Source organism: Pogonomyrmex barbatus, unplaced genomic scaffold (genome assembly GCF_055798465.1).
Source record: "Pogonomyrmex barbatus isolate J1 unplaced genomic scaffold, ASM5579846v1 scaffold8, whole genome shotgun sequence".
Lineage (NCBI taxonomy): Eukaryota > Metazoa > Arthropoda > Insecta > Hymenoptera > Formicidae > Pogonomyrmex > Pogonomyrmex barbatus.
The window spans coordinates 3796743-3816289 of record NW_028297182.1 but is presented as its reverse complement, the minus strand read 5'-3'; the positions used below and the strand labels follow the sequence as shown (position 1 = coordinate 3816289).

At 29.0% G+C, this 19547-nt stretch overlaps 4 protein-coding genes across 9 annotated transcripts; 2 read left to right on the top strand and 2 right to left on the bottom strand.

Annotated features, from left to right (window-relative positions):
- Positions 1-1832: 1832 nt before the first annotated feature.
- On the top strand, positions 1833-6081 carry Secp43 (tRNA Selenocysteine associated protein). Of its 5 annotated transcripts, none has more exons than XM_089083759.1 (7): positions 1833-2022; positions 2113-2251; positions 2676-2771; positions 2858-3055; positions 4945-5267; positions 5430-5629; positions 5816-6081. In XM_089083759.1, exons 3-7 carry the CDS (start codon positions 2730-2732, stop codon positions 5938-5940), a joined length of 888 nt encoding a protein of 295 aa, XP_088939885.1. In that variant the 5' UTR covers positions 1833-2022; positions 2113-2251; positions 2676-2729; the 3' UTR covers positions 5941-6081. The 5 variants fall into 5 exon arrangements, with proteins under 5 accessions (XP_088939885.1, XP_088939884.1, XP_011646070.1 ...); XM_089083758.1 differs by having other exon boundaries at positions 2093-2251; XM_011647768.3 differs by lacking the exon at positions 1833-2022 and having other exon boundaries at positions 2090-2251.
- Positions 6004-11661, bottom strand: Bdp1 (transcription factor TFIIIB component B'' homolog Bdp1). The gene is made up of 7 exons (XM_011647767.3): positions 11492-11661; positions 11267-11412; positions 10098-10716; positions 9148-9601; positions 8641-9074; positions 8147-8245; positions 6004-8004 (listed from the first exon to the last, which is right to left on the bottom strand). The coding sequence occupies exons 3-7, from the start codon at positions 10693-10695 to the stop codon at positions 7301-7303; spliced, it is 2289 nt and encodes a 762-aa protein (XP_011646069.2). The 5' UTR covers positions 10696-10716; positions 11267-11412; positions 11492-11661; the 3' UTR covers positions 6004-7300.
- Positions 11662-11975: 314 nt separating this feature from the next.
- cbc (protein CLP1 homolog) lies at positions 11976-13927 on the bottom strand. Its single transcript, XM_011647766.2, has 3 exons — positions 13578-13927; positions 12446-13503; positions 11976-12319 (listed from the first exon to the last, which is right to left on the bottom strand). The coding sequence occupies exons 1-3, from the start codon at positions 13674-13676 to the stop codon at positions 12208-12210; spliced, it is 1269 nt and encodes a 422-aa protein (XP_011646068.1). The 5' UTR covers positions 13677-13927; the 3' UTR covers positions 11976-12207.
- A 199-nt stretch (positions 13928-14126) lies between these two features.
- Positions 14127-17404, top strand: LOC105432804 (uncharacterized). 2 transcript variants are annotated; one of them, XM_011647765.2, is made up of 3 exons: positions 14127-14419; positions 14703-16509; positions 16665-17404. In XM_011647765.2, exons 2-3 carry the CDS (start codon positions 14725-14727, stop codon positions 16881-16883), a joined length of 2004 nt encoding a protein of 667 aa, XP_011646067.2. In that variant the 5' UTR covers positions 14127-14419; positions 14703-14724; the 3' UTR covers positions 16884-17404. The 2 variants fall into 2 exon arrangements, with proteins under 2 accessions (XP_011646067.2, XP_011646066.2); XM_011647764.2 differs by having other exon boundaries at positions 14128-14362.
- The last annotated feature ends 2143 nt before the right edge of the window (positions 17405-19547 follow it).

The window sequence follows — 19547 nt, the reverse complement described above, 5'->3', positions numbered from 1 at the left end:
TTCAACAATAGAAAATTAGACGATATAATATTTTAAAATTGTTTGGAATATGGAAACTGATGGTATATCAATAAGAAAAAAATCGTCATAGAATACGGATGCGTCCAATATTCACAGAAAGGCGAAGATTATTACAGAGTGACAGTGACAATCTGGTCAAAGAAATGAAATTTGAAGATTACGAAATGTTCTACAATTATTGTAGAATGTCCATAGAAATATTTAATCAGTTGTTAGACCACTGTTAGACTATTGTTAGGCCACGCATTGAAAAACATTATAAATTTATATATATATATATATATATATATATATATATATATTAATATTTATTATTAATTAATTTGATATGATGATTTAATTAATCATTATTATATTAATTAATTAACTTATCCTGATTTGATCTTTATTTATTTTTTGCCGAAAAGCTCTGATTATTCTGATTATTCACTGTGTGTATGTTTCTTCCGCAAAAAAATTATAATAATAGCGTAAATAGCATAAAGTAACTAAGCGGAATCTGATGTTCAAGTGAAACGATGTGATTGATCGGCACAAGTACGCTTACGCAAGTTAGTGTTGGTCCACAATAAGTATTTAATCTTTAAGTCGTAAGAAATTGACCAATCATAGTCGATTATTCTTTTCATATTCGATTATAATTGGTCAATTTCTTACTTCTTAAAGCTTAAATCACCTATTGTGGACCGACACTTACGCCGCATGTGACGGCACTCTAAGACTTAAGAAATTGGCCAACCACAATCTATTATTCTTCTATAAATCGATTATGATTGGCCAATTTCTTAAGTCTTATGTCTTAAAGTCTCATTGTAGACATCGCTTTTGTCGGTCCACAATAAGTATTTAATTTTTAAACCGTAAGAAATTGATCAATTATAGTTGATTATTCTTTTCATATTTGATTATTAATATATTAATAATTGGTCAATTTCTTATTTCTTAAACCTTAAATCACCTATTGTGGATCGATACTTATGGAAGTCATAATCCGTTAGTGTTGGTCCACAATAGGTGATTTAAGCTTTAAGAAGTAAGAAATTGACCAATTATAATCGAATATGAAAAGAATACTCGACTATGATTAGTCAATTTCTTACGGTTAAATACTTAAAGATTAAATACTTATTGTGGACCGACACTTACTTATGCTGTAACCGTAAAAAAATGACACCAATCACTTTGGTTAATTTTTAAATATAGAAGAATAATCGACTATGATTCGTCAATTTTTTACGGCATAAATTAATAGATTACCTCCATAAAACCAATCCTAAATCATCTATTGTAAATCGGGACTAATGAAAAAACGCGAACGTATAAAACATAGACATATAATATAAACCCCGCATACCATATACTCTTCTATATCACCAGTTGAGTTTGGCAGAACGGTGAGAGAAGCAAAATATCGAAGAATCTGTCCTTTACTGCGCGTGCATTATTGACAAATAAAAATAACCTACTCGGGAGTGTCCCGTTTGATTTGACCTCGTTGCGATTGATCACATCATATATAGGCGGCCACTCACAGCGGCCGGTGCCTAGAGATTTTCCTCTGTTCAAATGTTATGAGTGGCTGGTGGTCAACGTAATCAAACGGGCCGCATAGACACAAGGAATCGATTTCGTATCCCAGAGGTCGTGTTCAGCAGAGAAAGCAGATCAGTGAACGTTCAGTGATTTTTCAATATGATTGGTCCTTGCCTTTAGATCTTCGTTGAATGTAAGTGTAGAAATCAATCATAATAAAGAATCACTGAACGCTCACTGATCTGCTTTCTCTGCTGAACGCAGCCATAGTATAATAACTTGATGTTACAAATATTTGCATCTCTTGATTGGTCAATTGATGAAATTTTTTATTCTGATTGTCAATCAGCACTTCGAAGCATCTGTGACGAGACTTTGATTGTATTTAAATGGAAAACAGTCAGTGTGTGTGTACTGAATCAACGACACTTACTTAGATGGGTTTCCTTTTGTCTCGATCTACAATAGGTGATTTAAGATTGACCAATCATAGTAGATTATTCTTCGATTATGATTCATCCATTTTTTATGATTTAAGGCTTAAATCATCTATTGTAGACCGGGACTTATAGGAGCTGCAAACACAGGTGACGAAAAATACATAGGAGTTTATAAAGCCTGCGTCAGGCGTTAGTCTTATGAAAGCCTTCAAACGGAATGGACTTATTCCGTTTTTGCGGAATTTTTTGAAACAACGGTAACGTTTTGCATTTGTTTCATCACTTTGAATTTTGTTACATCTTTTGCCGAGTTTGCTTTCATATTTTTTCACGAATTATTTGTGGCCAATCATGTTAGTCTGTGAAGAGCTAAGATCATAAAGAGTAGTAGTAATCATAACATTTTGTGGTATGGTTTATATGTATACATATATTCTAATTTATCCTTTTTTCGCACAAGTTTTGATTCGACATCGATTTATTTAACAAAAGTGTCATGATTATATAAGAATGTACAGTGAATACAGTGTATTATATACATATATTTTATACATATTTTTATTTATTTAAGAAACAAACTGATTATCACAAATCAAAGGAGAATCAAAGAATAGACAAATAATACCTAAAAGGAAGAACAAAACAAGTATAATTTTTTATATATTTCATCTTGTTTTACAGAATTTCATTTATAACTGTTAAAAGAGAGATAGATTGTATTTATCTACGAATAAGATGTCAGGACCAATGGTGCTGTGTCAGCTATGGATGGGTGGCGTGAGTAAATTGTTTAAATGATTTAACGAACAAATTGTTCCTTGAAATACATGATTACATTAATACTGAGAATTATCTGATTCTAGTTGGAGCCATATATGACCGAAAGTTTTATTATGAATGCATTTCATAAAATGGGTGAACAACCACAGACTGTAAAGGTCATGCGGAATCGGTATACTGGTGAACCAGCAGGATATTGTTTTGTACATTTTCCAACCGATGAAATGGCACTTGATGCTATGCATAAATTGAATGGAAAAGTGATACCTGGTTCAAATCCTGTAAGGATAGTAAAATTTGCATGTCTCATTAAAGCTCGGTTCTCTCACGGCGCGACATAGATTGTGTGACGTCAGAGGCGAGAAATGACATGTAAAAAGTTTCTTGCGTTGTATATTGCTTTATCTTGTACTTTTCCCTTAAAAACATGATATTTTCGTATTATTAAAACTTGTAAAAAATAGAAAGTAAGATATCTATCCAATAAATCAAATTGAAATAATGGTCACTGCTCAGTTATCAGAAACAATTGATCTAGTGATCTGGTAATTTCTGTACCATTATTCTGTACCATTATAAGATTTATTCTACACTTTTACGTGATTTATTGGACAGATCCTACTTTCTGATATTTTTTACAAGTTTTAAGAATACGAAAATATCATATTTTTAAGGAAAAAGTACAAGACAAAGCTATACGACGCAAGAAACTTTTTACATGTCATTTCTCACCTCTGATGTCATAATTCAATATAGCTGCAGAAAGACAACCGAGTCCGAGTCAAACTAATGGCACATAGAAAAATGAAATGTAAACAGTAAAATTTAAACAGTAAACAAATTGATCAATCAGTAGAGTTTTAAATCTCAATCTTACACTTTTGATAATTTTAAATTGATTGACTGATTGTTCAAATTTTACTATTTATATTTTTCTATAGGATATTAGCTTTAGTCCTATATGATTATTTTTTATTATTATTATATATGATTATATTTTTATTATTATATATGATTATTATTTAGTCCTATATAATATTATTTTTACTAAAGCAGATGATCTTGATTTAATTTACTCTATTTTTTTTAATTCTTAGAAATCTAAAAAAAAAGATAAAATAAATTAAATCGAGATTAAAGTTAATTTACATTAATAGAAAATGATAATTGCAAATTTGGTCATTCCTGCTATATCAAATTACGTTATTAGTATGAAATTGTTATACATGAAGGTATATATGGCAGAATGCAATGATTTTATCATCAAAGTAATTATATGGCATTGTATTTAAATATTTCATATAGCAATTTTTAATACAATGTAGTATAGATGACAAAATTTGCTATTATTATTGGCATTATAATAATAGTAACAATAATAATAACAATGGTTCAAATCAAATCTTAGTTCCTGAAGAAGAATCGTTCTTTATAAACTTTAGATTTTTCTGATTTTGATTTCAAATCATTTTGATTTTATAATCAAAATTTTTATATATATAAAAATATTATAAGCTTTTAAATATTATAAGCCCTTTACTCTAGAATGTTTATTCTAAAAGTTTGACGTTTGTCTTTAAAATTTATTTATTCATTGTTTGGATATTTTCAAGAGATTATGCAATATTGATTTGCCTATTTGTAATGATTGTGATCATATTCCTCATAGGACCAGTCTCTTCCACTAACTTTAGCAACTGATTAAAGGTATGGTCAAGAGCTTACTACAAATGCTTTGAAGCATTTTTTGATTGGTGCATTAGTAAAATTCTTTATTTTTATTGGACAAACGCTTCGAAGCATCTGTAGTGTTACATTGACCGTAGCTTAAATTTAAGAATTGCCAACTAAAATTTAAAACTTTGTATTATTTTATTTTATTTTGTTTATTTTTTACTTTATGATTTATTTATGTAAAATATATGTAAAATTAATAATTAACATTTTTAATTAGAATAAGAAAGAAGAGTTAAGAATGATCAATTAAATTTCCGACTTGTATTTTGTTTTAGTAAAATATTTTTCTGTTCAAAATTCCTAGTTTAGGATGGTTATTCTGAAAAATAATCTAGACTTTTAACTTGAGAAACACATGCTCGAATGTTTCTATTGAACTAACCAATAGCTCAACCAACATTTATTTTAATATTGCTTGATATATTTTTTACAGCCAGTACGATTTAGATTAAATCACGCCAGCACCACAGGGAAACCCGCTGCCGAGCGAGAATTTAGTATTTGGGTAGGCGATCTGTCTACCGACGTAGATGATTACTCTTTGTATAGAGCATTCGCCGCAAAATATAATTCGATCAGGACAGCCAAAGTTATATTAGACAGTTCTGGGTTTAGCAAGGGTTACGGTTTTGTCAGATTCGCAAACGAGGAAGAACAAAAAAATAGTCTAATCACTATGAATGGTTATAGAGGGCTTGGAACAAAATCTCTAAAAATCTGCAATGCAGTACCTAGACCCTGGAATAAAATATCTGGGTATGTAGCGCACATGTATGAATATTATGTGTTTGTAAAAAAAGGATAAATCTTTTTTTCTCTGATTAATACGAATCAGATAATGTTTGATATCCTGTGAAAAGTGAAAGATCCATTTGTATCAAATCAATTTTGCAATCAATAAAGTTAAATTAATTTTAGTTCAACACCACCACAATCGACCTCTGAATACCCAGCATCGAATATGAATTCGGAAGCTTATAATTATTATGACACATCATCATACTGGAATAGTTACAGTGCTTGGCAACAAGGTTATTATGAAAGTGAACCAACATCGGATGCTTACAACAGCTATGTATCTGATCAAAAACCTGAAGAAGATGAATTAGAATTGATTGGTATTTATTTCTTTATGATATAAGAACTAATATATATATATATTTATATATATATATATATATATATATGCGCTGTGCATATGTAACTAATATATATATATATATATATATATATATGCGCTGTGCATATGTATGTAATTAGTGAATTTTATTTAAATATTTTAATTCTTTTCTGTTTATTTACAGAGCATTCAATCCCGATTGATATTGATAAAGTAAATAGAGAAATAATCGAACAAGATTATAATTTGTGGGATGCTTTGGAAAGTTCAAAGTGGATTCCATGTGACACTATAGAACTATGTTATTGAATTACTATATTATTATGATTGCTATTAGTGATTAAGAATAAAAAAGGCATAATCAGATTATCATTACTACATATGTATCAACATTTTTTCCATATATATTTTTTATTGTAAAAATAAATACAATGCATTTCAATTGCTCAATACACGCATCTGCGATTTATCCATTCTACAGTAATTTTAATATGATTTAAATGTATTAGTAGAATCTTTACAAAAAACATTCATGGCAGTACTTTTAATAATATATAATACTATTATAATATTGCATATTAGCATATAGTTAATCTATATACTTTAAATATTTTAATTTAACTAAACTAACAAATTATGCGCGATTTGTTCTTCGAGATTCACAGTTTGCTATTCATGAAATTTGTGAATGATGTGAAAAAACTAGAATCGCATTTATTTGTTGTTTATCATTCGCACTGATTCACAAACTTCAACTGATCTTTGATAAAATTGAAGGACGTGAATCGATTAATATATATATATATATATATATATATATATATATATATATATATATATATATATATATATATATATATTGATCAGTGCACCGAATTGCATTATATAAACGATGAACTACTGATAATACGGAATGTTTGTATCAACAAATAATAAGTTTCCGCGAATTTATTAAAAAATTGTAAATTAGGAATTATGAATTATGAATCGCTCACAATCTGACGTTTTGGATTAGTTTTGGATTTGTGAAATTCTTGACCGAGTTTACTCTATACTGATTTATTCGATAAAATATCGCGATTGTATATGGAAATGTATAAAAAACATTGAACATATTACATATACATATTCAATGTTTCTAAAATAATCAAATTAGTTATAGAAAATAGGATTTGAATATATTTTTTATATATTCTTATCTGCAATTCTAAAAAATTATATGAACTTGATATATTATGAACAAATTAATAATTTTGCACATATAAAATTTGACTCATAAAAAAAAATAAAATAAAAAAAGTAGATCTTTTTGTTTTGCACATATATTGTTCAATTCTTATCACATTTAATATACAATCATCTCTTCATCGAAAAACAAATTTGTCTAAATAAAAAATATTTTATATAATAAGTTTGCTCATGCGATTAATAAAAAAAAGTTTTATATATATATATACATATAATAAATTATGTATGTATATGTATATATATATATATATGTATATATATATATATATATATATATATATATATATATATATATAATGAAAAATTAAAATTTCTCATAGTTTACATAAATTTACAATGTTTAACGTTCCGACTTCCTGAAAATATGTTCTATTTGCAGTTCTATCTAAAATTAAATTATAACTAAATGCGATGCAAAAGATCATTTTTCACAATCATCTACCACGTTAATCGACTCGATATCTTTCGTTTTAATGTTAGAAGAATCCGATGATGGATTCATAGATGCCACGCTAGATGTAACTGTGGTGTTAGAGTCGATGTTTGAGGCAACCATATAAACTTGTAAAATGGTATTTCCAGGATTCTCTGTAGATTCTTTCGAAACGATTACTACGGCTCCTGGTTCCATTTGATTAATATCGGGTATCATCGTCATAATATTATTGGAATTAGATGTTTCCATATTTATACTATCCGTGGCTGATCTATTTACGTACTCTGTAACTTCCACAGCTACATGTGACGGTATCTTGCTATTTTCCGATTCATTATCCGATTCATTCTTAGTACAATTAAGCGTATTAAAGTCAGGCGTTTGGAACTTTCTCATTTTTTTCGTTAATCTACCAGATCTAGTTGGTCTGGGTTTATAAATCTCTTCAGAACTGTCCGAATCGGCATCGAAATCGGTGTAAGAACTACAATCGTCATATTTTTCGGATCTATCATCTGAACGCTCTTTCAACTTACGCATTTTACTTCCCTTCCTCATTTGTTGCTGAATATTATTTATATCGTTAATCATTTCTATATCGATTTCATCATTTGTCGATACCACTGTATCCTCAGTTTCTTGATCGTTGGACAATGCTTCACACTCTCCAATACTCCCTGCTGCCATTCCTGTAATTCATTGAATTAATTTTCTTTAAATATAATAACTTGTATGAAATACAATTTTTTAGTACTCTGTTTTTTAAAAAATTCTTATATTTCTTAGGTATTATTAGGTATCAGGTAAGTGTAAAAATTATAATATACTTACGATGCTTGCGTTTCCTCTCCGCTCTGCTCATGCGTTGTCCGTTCTTAATCTTTTCTGTTTTAGGTGTGCTTTGTATATTTTCTACTTTTTGTAACATTGCTAAAAATAAAATATTTTGTAATTTATTTATTTCGAATTTGTTTAGAACATAAATTAGAATTTTATATATATATATATATATATATATATAGAGTTTACATATGTGTTACAAATAAACAATTCTTCAGTATTTACAAAAATTGCACTTTGACTGCTATTATATCAGAATCACAAGCTTATTATAAAATAATATTTAGAAGTCAAACTGATAAACTGATTTGATGAGTAATTAAATTTTAAATCATTGTAACAACGTAAACATTGACAACGGAATTATATAACATTTTTTACTCAAAATAATTTTTTAAACAATTTATCAAAGTTTTTTATATTTACTTTAAAAATATCTTGTATAATAAAGTCTTATAAGAAAAACTATAAAAGAGAGAACATACCTAATTGTTCTTCTAACATATCGGTATCAAATTCTTGATGATATTTGAGAGCTTTCTCAACCAATTGTCGATTAACTCTCTCTTCCTTCTTATATTTCTGTTTAATTTCCTGTCTGCTTCTATTCGGGAAGAGTGTTTGCATCAACAAAAAATCTGTCCCTACTACGTTTAAAACTCTGTAGAATTTAAACGTCTCCCATTTCGGCCACTCTTTACTCCTCTTATGCTTTTTATAGAAACCACCGCTATGGGAATTATCATCTTCAATAGTCGTTTCATTCGACAATAATTCTCCGTCTCTTCTCGCATCTGTTTGTTCTATCACGAGACTTCGTTCATCGATTATCAACTGACCATCCGGACCAACTTTCACCTGCGGCGTCGGCATTGCCGGTGGATCATCCTCTTCTTCTTCTTCTGGTATTTCCATCGATCTAAAAAAAAATAAGATTCAAATTTTGATGTAGATAACGTTCATATTTCATCATTGTAATTTTATATACTTACTGTGTAGGTACTTGTTTTCGTTCAGTTGACGACAAAAGATTAGATTTTTTCATAGGATTCGTCACGGGATTATAGTATATCAAATCGTACATTTTCAATTGGCTTCTATCAGGTGTTCTATTTTCATGTTTTAGCAAAAATTCCCTTCTAGCTTCGGCCAACTTTCTCGCGGATTCTGAAACTAGCATACGCCTTTTCTGCGTCGTTTTAATCCTCAGAGAATTATCTTGATTGTCGTTGACAGTACTTTCCTTATTGCTTTGTACAGAACAAACGGAATCATTTCGTACGCGACTTGGTATGACGGATGCCACCCTCTTGCTGTGTTCGTCTTCGGATTCGCTCGCACTTGCACCGCTTCCCTGTATACTGTTCTTTCTTATTCTACCACCACTATCCAACCTTGGTGTAGGTCTCATAAAACATGGGCGACTTTGTATCTTTGTAGGAGAGGCTAAAATATATACATATACATATACATAAATATATATATATATATATATATAAATTTTAACATACATTCTTAATAGATATAATGAGACATAATAAACAGATATAATACAAAGATAGAAATCCAACTATTATAAAGTATCTTTGATACAGGAAATAAAAGAAATATAAAAAATTTTTCAGTCTAGAAGGATCTTACTAACTAGTAATAACTTTTTGAGCTTATAATTTAAATTCAATAAACTTTCTACACAAACTGTTATTTTTTAACAAGCTTACAATATAGCTGGCTAAAGTCAGAACTATATACTATTCCTCATAATTCAATGTAATTAATTTAAGATAGAGTATAAATCCTCAAATAGAATGTATTTTATTACAAAAAATGTAAAATATAATTGTAATTTAATAATATAATTGTAATTTTTCTTAAATCTTTCTTTGAATCTAAATATCTTATTTTAAATATCTTAATACATAATATTTCACATAATCCTTACTTATATCTATTACTGTAGGCACATCTGATGGTAAAATACTTTTCTGAACCAATTGATCGGTAACTTTATTAGATTTTCCAGTACATGATGGAGATTCTTGAGAATTTGCCTTTGTCGAAGTACATAATTCTTGAGAATTTGATTTTTGTGGAGAAGATAATTCTTGGGAATCTGATTTTTTAACCATAGTTGGTTCTTTTAAAATAATTTCATTTTGTTCATTCCTAATAGGTTCTTTAATAGTATCTTTTTCTTGCACCTTTGAAATGCCTTTAGCAACTTCTTGTGCTGATATATCAGTGTTAGATATATCTCCTTTCTGTTCTTGTTGTTTCGATATATCAATAATGATAGGTACACATTCCTCATCTTGCTTTTCTTGATGTGATACACAAATTTTGGAAACATCTTGATATTCCTCTTCTCCTATTTTAGCAAGATTTTTAGTAGATTCTTGTTTTATTACATCAATATTAAATATGTCTTCTTTTTTCTTCTCCTTATCAATTATATCAGCATCAGCAGAGTCTACTGAATCTTGCAGAAGCCTCTTTCGAATTGGCACAGCTGCAAAAGCTTTAATACGTGCACGACGCATTGTTTGTAGATATTATAAAGCCTATAAAAAAAGGCATCAATAAATTATAGAGAGATAAATTATATTTATCGATCATCTGGATTGATAAAATCAACAGACTATATATGCAAAATTATTAATATATTAAAATTGATCTATATAACAAAAATTTAGCAATCTTGAATTAATGAAAATTATATATCTGCTTATCATAAAATTATATATCTGCTTAAATTTTTGGAGTGTTATATGTATAATGTTTATCAATGTAAATTATAATTTGTCTTAGTTTTTATCTTCTTGATTTCAAAAATAAAAAAACATAAAAAGTGAATTAAACTAAGTTAAAATTGATTTATTTTATTTTATTTTCATTAGTAAAAGTGGATATCAGAACTAAAAAAAATATAAAAAATAAGTTTATTCGAGATTAAAGTTAATATATATTTGTAAAAATAAACGATCGTGCAAAAACAAATGAAGGTTACTGAGATAACAGGTCAATTCAATATTAACAGCTGTGAAGGTGTGATATCTCATGTTTCTGCCGCGTATTATCGTCGAAAATAATACCATCTTAGCATAAAATTACCTTAAAATGCAATCTCATAATTCGTAGTAACACGCAAGAGCCAAATCGAAAAATATGCGAGGCGTCACGTGTTTTCAGGTTAGCTCGCTGCGTTACTCACTGACAGTTACACCGATCGCATCTATTTCTATATCATCTTTTTCACTCTGTAAACACGTGTAAATTAATATATAATAATAATGAGTAAGGCCATAATGCGTTTTTCCGAGCGAAAAAACATCTCACATTATAATTCCCCACATTTGCGCGATTCTCTCTCTTCGGACAAGTTCGCTTATTTAGTCTTCTTTTTTGCTTCAACGTGGAGAAAAAAGGAGAAAAGCTGATGAGAAAAGATGGTGCAAAAAGTTCAACTAAAAAGAACAAATTTAATAGCCATGCTCAGTAGAATGTTTATTTTACAACTGTTGAAAAAATTCTATGCTCAGATTAGATTATATTTTTAAATTTAGAAGACTAATTTAATCTGAAAAAATGAAAATAAAAAAAAGAAAAGAATAAAAAAGAACCAATTGTTGTTAAAAATTTAATTAAATTGTTCTAAAATTTTCAAATTTAATGAAGTTTTGAAATTCGTGTGTACATTATAAACACAATTTCTTACTTCTTTTTCTGAAAAATAAAGTCAATAAATAATTAACAGGAAATATTGAAGATAATACAAAAGATTAAATTAAGAAAGGTATACTATATAATACAAGCATAAAAATTTCTTTGAATACTTTTTAATTTTGCAATTTTTAATGAAGTTCTCAAATATTAGTACAAATGCATTAATATATAAATATAAAATATAATTACAGAATTCATTTTTATCTTACATTTCAAGTTTCTGCAATATAAGCAAACGTTAAATAAAAGTTCATAATTTCATATTTATATAAAATTTTATTTCACTATTTTACTTTTATCATATTTAATAATAGAACATCGTTTTTCTCCTAATGACTATCCATAAATTGTATGTCTGATAATAACAGCACTGTATTTGGCAATGGCCTAGGTTGTGGGCTAAGCACAGTAAATGTCTGCCTTTCAACATCCACATTAGTCCTATAAATATTAAACATATTTTTATGAGAACAGAAAGCTATATAATTTCTGTTATTGATACATAGATAATATAAATTAATGATAAAATATTCAGATTATCAAATATTATATTACAAATATACTAACACACAGACAAATCCAGCTACATTAGTTTGTACAACGTCATCCTCAGGAGAATCAGCAAAGGAAACAGATAGCAAGTGATGCAATAAACTAGGTCCTGGTGTAACAGCTACCAGTTTTGTCAGGTTGTCTTCTGCCTTCATGCCCAATGGCATACAAGATGCTGGTAAAACAGGTGCACCAATCTTGTACAATCTTGCCTCGCTCCACTTCACTTCGAAACTGTGTGGATACAATGGTGTTCTTGAACCATAGAAGTATTCTCTAACTCCCTGATCTCTCGCTTCAGTTCTTTGTGCTTGACTTCTTTCGACAACTCCACCACTCTTTGGCAAGAAGACTACCTTTACAAAGTCTGGCATATCTCTGACCAATTCATTATAAAGTCTCTCTTGATCCAACACCAAAATTGCATCTACTTCAAACGCTTGTGCAGCATGCGTAAGCAATTTATAGCCATCTCCTTTAACCCAACCACATGTATTTATAACGATTCCTGATGCTTTTGCCTTCTTGTTTGCTTGCAACCTATCCGAGCAAACCTCTGCTAAGCGTGTTACAAGTAAATTATACAATGTTACATTAGCCTGTGGTGTTTTGTGTCCAAAATGAAAGACCAGTGGAGCTTGCTGGCTGAAACCTTCTACTATATTAGATGGTCGTTCCACTAATAGAGCACCTACAGTCCCAGGAATTGCTATATGTCCTTGACCAACATCAAGATCAACAAAAATTGGTCTTCTACCCATTCTAACAGCATAGTTCAGTAGTATTCTACAAAGTGTAGACTTTCCTACATCGCAAGGACCTACAACCATTGTTATTGGACCTCTCGTATCATCTTTCTCTGCTGTCTCTCTCATCCGTTCCATTGCCGCATGGCAATTTAAATATAAACCCATAGGTGTTTCTTTTGCTACATAACTAACGTCTGTCTTTCCTACTAATTCAACAGTACAACCTTGCCAAGTATAAACCGCGACTTTTGCACCAGCAGTGAACTCATACTTTTTTCCTTTCACCAATTCTGTCCCAAAAACTTCCGCCAAGCCATTCTTTAACTGCAATAATAAAATTTGGCATTATCTAAGCAATAAAAGAATTAAATTACTTATAGAGAATCATGTTCCTTTACCTCTAATGCAACTTTTTCATTCTTGCTCTCCACTTCAAATCTTAATTCACAATCAGGATCCAACTTGAATTCTTGCACCACGGATTTTTCGTCGGCCATTTTTTGCAAATTTATTGCAAGGATAAAAATTAATAAAATTTATAAAAATTTACTAGTGTCGAAATATATTTCGAAATTTATTTGCATCTCGCAGTATTTATCAATTTATACAAAATTTTTATGAAATTTTAAATTTATATGAAATTTTAAATATCTGTAAATTCAAAGCGGTAAATAAGCAGAACAATAACATAACAATTATAACCTCCAACAAAGGATACTTATTAAGCACAAACTATAGTTTATAAGAAGTCCTCATCACACTCTGCTATAAGTAGTGCTAAATAAACTTGAACGTGTTGATTGGTTACATAATAGTGAAGTTTTTAGATCTCCAAAAATTCTCTAGTTTCTAATCAATCAAAAATCTTGTTTTATATATATGCAGCATTGTCGAATTATTTTCGACATTCGAAATATCGTGAACATTGATACACCCGTCAATGGCGGACGACGAAACGAAATACACAAAGTTGGCAGCCATGCATCGCCGACATTTTATGCGAAAATTGTTTTGTAACATGGTCAAGAGATATACAATTTTTGCTCTAAAAATTAATTGTATGATGCCGGTTTGTGAATTATTTCAACGTTCAGTGCGATAGTTGCGATATATGTTCATTAGTTTCTGCAATTAAGTGCCGATCGAACTATTCTAACGATCGCCAAAACGTTTCCCGCCTCAGGTAATCGTGTGTGATTGACAACGTAAATCGTACGACGTTTTCGTTAAGCTAGCGCTTGTGCGTAATTCACCTCCTTTGATTTTATTCAAATCTTAACGAATTATGTCAAATAAAAATAAAAATAAAACAACAATTTTGACGAATGTGTACATTCTAATTATTTATAAATCTATTAATAACAAATTACAAATCTCTAAGCATGAATCTGCGCAATTTGACGCTAATTCTACTAGTAACTTCGATTAAACTAAAAAATTTAATGCTATTAGTGTCAATTATATTATCGATAATTTCTTATCTCGATATCTAAAATAAGCTTATGTGTTAAATATATTTTTAGATTTGAAGGAAGTTAAATCACAATGGCTACAACCATAGTGCCCAAGCGTTCTTCTCGTCTGAAATTACATGAACCATCCACGAAAATTACATCCAAAAAGAAACCTCAGTCCAAGAAAGTCATCACTAATAAGGACTCACGAACAGGTAATATCAATACAAGAAGCAGAAGTTCACGCGTATCAATGGAAAATAAGTCTTTAAAAAACAATCAAACATCAGTGAGATGTCTACGTCCTCGTCGAAATAACAAAAATTACTGCGAAGACTCTAAGTTATTGCAGCAATATATTTCACCAAAACAACAGGATAGTGTGGTAAAGTTGGAAAAAATAAGTTTAAATGAGAAGAAAAAAGTACCCGTATACAAAGCTGTGAAATCTGAAAAATCCTTAGAAGACAATGATGTCTATGACTTTAAGTTCGACATTAATGATTCAAAAGAGAAAATTACTAAAAAAGGAAGGAAGAGAAATGTTACTCAAAGGAAAGGAAAAGTAATCAAGAAAACAATGCGTAAGAAAGTTACTGTACAATTAAAAACAATCGACCATGAGACACTCAAAGCTAAGCTCAATGCAAATCCTTCTGAGATCATGCAAAAGGAATCTTCCTTGGAGTCTATAGTAGCTATAGAATCAACAAAGGAAGATGTGAAGAAAGTTGAAACATCTAAAGCAGATGTGGATATTCAGACAACAGAGAAATCAGTAAACAAAGATGTTGAGATGGAAATTACAGCACCAATAATAGATACAGATATTCAGACAATACAAGAATCAACAAAAAAAGATATAGAGAAAACAGAAATATCAAGATTAAATATAGATATTCCATCTATAGAAGAAATGACATTACTATTGCCTGATAAAACATTTGCAAAGCAAATTAATAAGGAAAATGTGAAGAAGCCAAGAATCATATCTATTGAAAATGCAGATAATATTATAATTACTAAATCTCCACCCAATAATACTGAGAATTCACAGCTCTTTCGGCCGAAAAATATATTTGATAATAAAATCTCAGTAAAGGAATCCAATAGAACGTTAAAATATTCTTTACTCGCGAAAACTTTATCTCCTATCCCTAGCATGAAAACTATTAATACCTTGGATCTTGGAAGTCCTTGGCGAGTACCAACTTTAATGTTTTCTCGTACTAAACACTTTATCCAAAGTACACCACATAAGAATTTTGAAGCAAACAAAGAAAATAAAGAAATAAATAGAAAAAGCATTGAAATGAATAGAGACAATACGGAAATGAACAAAGAAAAAATGGATAAAGAAATAAATAGAAAAAGCATAGAGATGAATAAGGAAAATATGGAAATGAATAAAGAGAGTGCAAAAATGGATAAGAAAAATATAAAAATAGATAAGGAAAATATAAAAATAGATAAAGAAAATATAAAGAAGGGAAATAAAGGACGAAAAGAAAGAAAACAAAAAGCCCTTTTTTACAAGAAACATGCAACTCAAAAGAAACTATCGATGTTAGAAAATCAGGCTCCAGAGAAAATAGCAATTGCAAGCAAGTTAGATGTAAAACCAGCACCTGCCAGAATATCATTGGGAGAAATAAAAAATTTACTGGAACCAAACATCAATGAAGATAATAAATTGACGAATGATCAAGTATCTGCTGAAGTTGACAAATCATTTCTAGAACAAAAAAATAAACAATTTATAAATTATCTCAACTTTTCTGATACATTTGATTTGATGTCTGAAACTGAAAGACTATCGAATATTGGAGAGGATGCTCCCTTATTTATGGATTTAGAACCTTCACATTTTGCAAAGGTAGGTTATTAATATTATATTTTTATATGTTTTATGTATATGTAATATAGTGTAATATAGTGCGCGCATGCATAAACCACAATATATGTTATACACATATGTATGTACATATATCACTTTGGTTTCTCTAATTAATTATATTTATGCCTTTATAGCCACCACGACATTCATACAAGAGGAAACGAACTGTAAAATTCGATTTTTCAGAAGATAGTGAAGAAGAAGAAAAAGAGAAAGAAAATGTTAAATCACGTACAAAAAAAAAGAAACCTACTAAATCAGAAAAAGAGCAGGAGAAACGAATAAACGAATGGATAAAAACAGTGAATACTACATTTCAAGAAATCGAAGAACATGATTTAATAATTGAATAATATAGAAAATGATTTATTACGGATCAATATTCTAAAAAAACCTGAAAAAGTTCAAAGCTATATTAATCGACGAGTGAACATTTTAAATTCCTTATGTTCATTTACTATTTATAGCAAAAATATTTCACTTCATATCTCTGCTTTCTATTCTTTGTACATTTTATACATATGATGTGTTGTTCATAAAATAGAAAATGATTTATAAAAATATGACGATTTAAATCTTAAGATTATCGATTTAAAAAAAGCAAATGTTATGTTTTTTCAAATCTTATTAAAATTTTATAAAAAAATATCTTTCAAAATTGCTAATATTTTTTAATATATGTATATTTTTTTATATTTACACGAAATATAAGGTAACTTTTATGTATAATAGAAATATTAACTAGTATGTATTATACGATGCAATCGTTAAATATAGGATAAAGAAATAATAATTAGTATAAATATTTAAAATATCACACTTTTATAGCTAAGATTAATAGTACGTTGTATATAATAAAATATTTTTAAACAAACATTTATTTTGTATTCTTAATTTTAATTCTATATTTCTAAACCGAATAGCTAATGTTAAACTAAAAGATTGTCATCTGTTATAAAATAGAATATAAAATCAATGTTTCTAGAGTTGATAAAATCTTTTCAAAAAATACGATTTCTATCATTAAATGAAGATTGTAGAAGAAATAAGATGAACTTAAGAGTAAGAAGAATAAAAAAAAATATTGATTCCTTAATTGGAATTATCAATTCATCATTTTAACGCATAAAACTTAAATTTACATTATTTAATATGTAAAAAAAAATTAAGAATAAGGAATTTTTATATAAAAATAGCTTTGTCTTAAACACCTCTATCAGTTAAAATAATTGTTGATTACGTTAATCAGAATTTAATCAGCCGATAGAGCCTAATAAATTGATAGTAGCTTTACTTTTTAATTCAGAATTTTTCAATGAAAACAAAATTAGCTAAAATTATTTTTCATTCAGAAAAAATAGCAATAATGTCCTAACGATAACACGTCTCAAATTTTGCTGTCTAATCTTTACATTCTAATTTCTGAAATTCGTCTTTTTTCTTTATCTAAGATATTTTACACTTTCTGAGCTATTTTTTTATTCAAAATTTGAACGATTTCGCGTGCAAGGATTTTCGCGCAAATTTTATTATTTTTTGACTTAAGATTGCAATCATAAATTACCAATAAACTACAAACTAATTTTTACTTAAAATTCAATTCTGATGACTCATTCGTAAAAAGTTCTCTCTAGTATGCAATACGGAGAATAGAGAGTTTCAATTCTATTTCGCATGACAATCAAAGGAACTGGTGGACTCTCCGCTGATTTCTTGCGATCCTGATCTTGATGTGGAGGAAGCATTTGAGATATACGAGATGTACTAGTACTTCTCATTAGACCCTTAAAAATTCTCAATTCTGCAACATTACGATCTTGCCAACCAAAATATTGTAACAGCTGCCACATGATCTTTCTTCTACACACGAATAGAATGAAAAAGATAACACCTTGCAAGGCGTTTATCGTGTCAATAAGATCCCAGATGATCGATAATATGGGCCCAGCATCATACCACCATAATATCTCTAATATGGTGAAAATCCAGCTTACAATCCAATTTATTCTCATCACTATGAATAGCTTTAGATATAAAATAAATCTACGATCAAATATAATTTAGTATGACGAGTACGATCATCACTGAGGAAAAGATATATAATTAGGAAAATAAATTTTGTAAATATTCTTAATAACAGTAATAAACAAATTGAAGCAAACCAATCTTAACGGATAATAATATTACAATTAATCAATTAGGGCAACTGAGAATGCACCTTAAAAAGTGCACAATTATATTTTTGAGATTTATTAATATAAAAATTTTCCAAACGTTTCCAATTCAAGCTATCTTCAATATATAATGGACTCAAATTGAAGCCGAAACATTTGATGAATTTTTATATCAATAAATCTCAAAAAGTATAATTACGCACTTCTTATTGTGCGAATTCTCATTGTTCTAATGTTTATTCTAATTGTTTAATTATTAATTGGGCCAGCGGCGCAATTTTTTTGGAACGTTAGATGTTCGCCAAAAGGACAACAGAGCTGAAGGACATCTGTTGTTTTCACATGCCTCATATGGAATGAGAGCGATAGTTATATTATTATTATAATCATCTGTGTTGGAATTTTCATAGAGGTCATAGGATGTGGAATTGCTCTCATTTTCAAACTTCATTAGACTTTCATCAATTTTTTGCAATGTAAAGACAATTTTATAATTGATTTCTGTAGAAACATAAGACTCCGTCTCATTATTCTCTTCGTAATTTTTCATAATACGTTTATGAGATGTATGCAATACAAAATCACATTCTCACAAAATCATATTCTCACGATCATTCTTCGTAAAATTTCTATGAATCTCATAATGCATTTTATCATCTCGGTCCCTCGTAGAGTTTCCCAGATGATACCACGTCAAGGAATTATTGCTATGATCATCACCGTTTGTAGAATGTCCCCGAGACTTCATGGACGAAACAATAAATAGAAATATGTAGCACCAAAATGCAACATTTGGTGGCTGCATTGTCGAATTATTGACAATCACAAAACAAACACTTATGT

What these genes read in the sequence shown, in the direction of transcription:
- Bdp1 (XM_011647767.3), bottom strand. Translation starts at nt 10,695, where the DNA reads ATGCGTCGTGCACGTATTAAAGCTTTTGCAGCTGTGCCAATTCGAAAG. An exon ending in GCCTACAGTAATAGATATAA is followed by an intron (nt 9,602 to 10,097) that starts GTAAGGATTATG and finishes TATATATTTTAG; the next exon opens with CCTCTCCTACAAAGATACAA. An exon ending in GGAGAGGAAACGCAAGCATC is followed by an intron (nt 8,005 to 8,146) that starts GTAAGTATATTA and finishes AATGAATTACAG; the next exon opens with GAATGGCAGCAGGGAGTATT.
- LOC105432804 (XM_011647765.2), top strand. Translation starts at nt 14,725, where the DNA reads ATGGCTACAACCATAGTGCCCAAGCGTTCTTCTCGTCTGAAATTACAT. An exon ending in AACCTTCACATTTTGCAAAG is followed by an intron (nt 16,510 to 16,664) that starts GTAGGTTATTAA and finishes ATGCCTTTATAG; the next exon opens with CCACCACGACATTCATACAA.
- Secp43 (XM_089083759.1), top strand. Translation starts at nt 2,730, where the DNA reads ATGTCAGGACCAATGGTGCTGTGTCAGCTATGGATGGGTGGC. An exon ending in GTCAGCTATGGATGGGTGGC is followed by an intron (nt 2,772 to 2,857) that starts GTGAGTAAATTG and finishes ATCTGATTCTAG; the next exon opens with TTGGAGCCATATATGACCGA. An exon ending in TGATACCTGGTTCAAATCCT is followed by an intron (nt 3,056 to 4,944) that starts GTAAGGATAGTA and finishes TATTTTTTACAG; the next exon opens with CCAGTACGATTTAGATTAAA.
- cbc (XM_011647766.2), bottom strand. Translation starts at nt 13,676, where the DNA reads ATGGCCGACGAAAAATCCGTGGTGCAAGAATTCAAGTTGGATCCTGAT. An exon ending in ATGAAAAAGTTGCATTAGAG is followed by an intron (nt 13,504 to 13,577) that starts GTAAAGGAACAT and finishes TTATTATTGCAG; the next exon opens with TTAAAGAATGGCTTGGCGGA. An exon ending in GTAGCTGGATTTGTCTGTGT is followed by an intron (nt 12,320 to 12,445) that starts GTTAGTATATTT and finishes TAATATTTATAG; the next exon opens with GACTAATGTGGATGTTGAAA.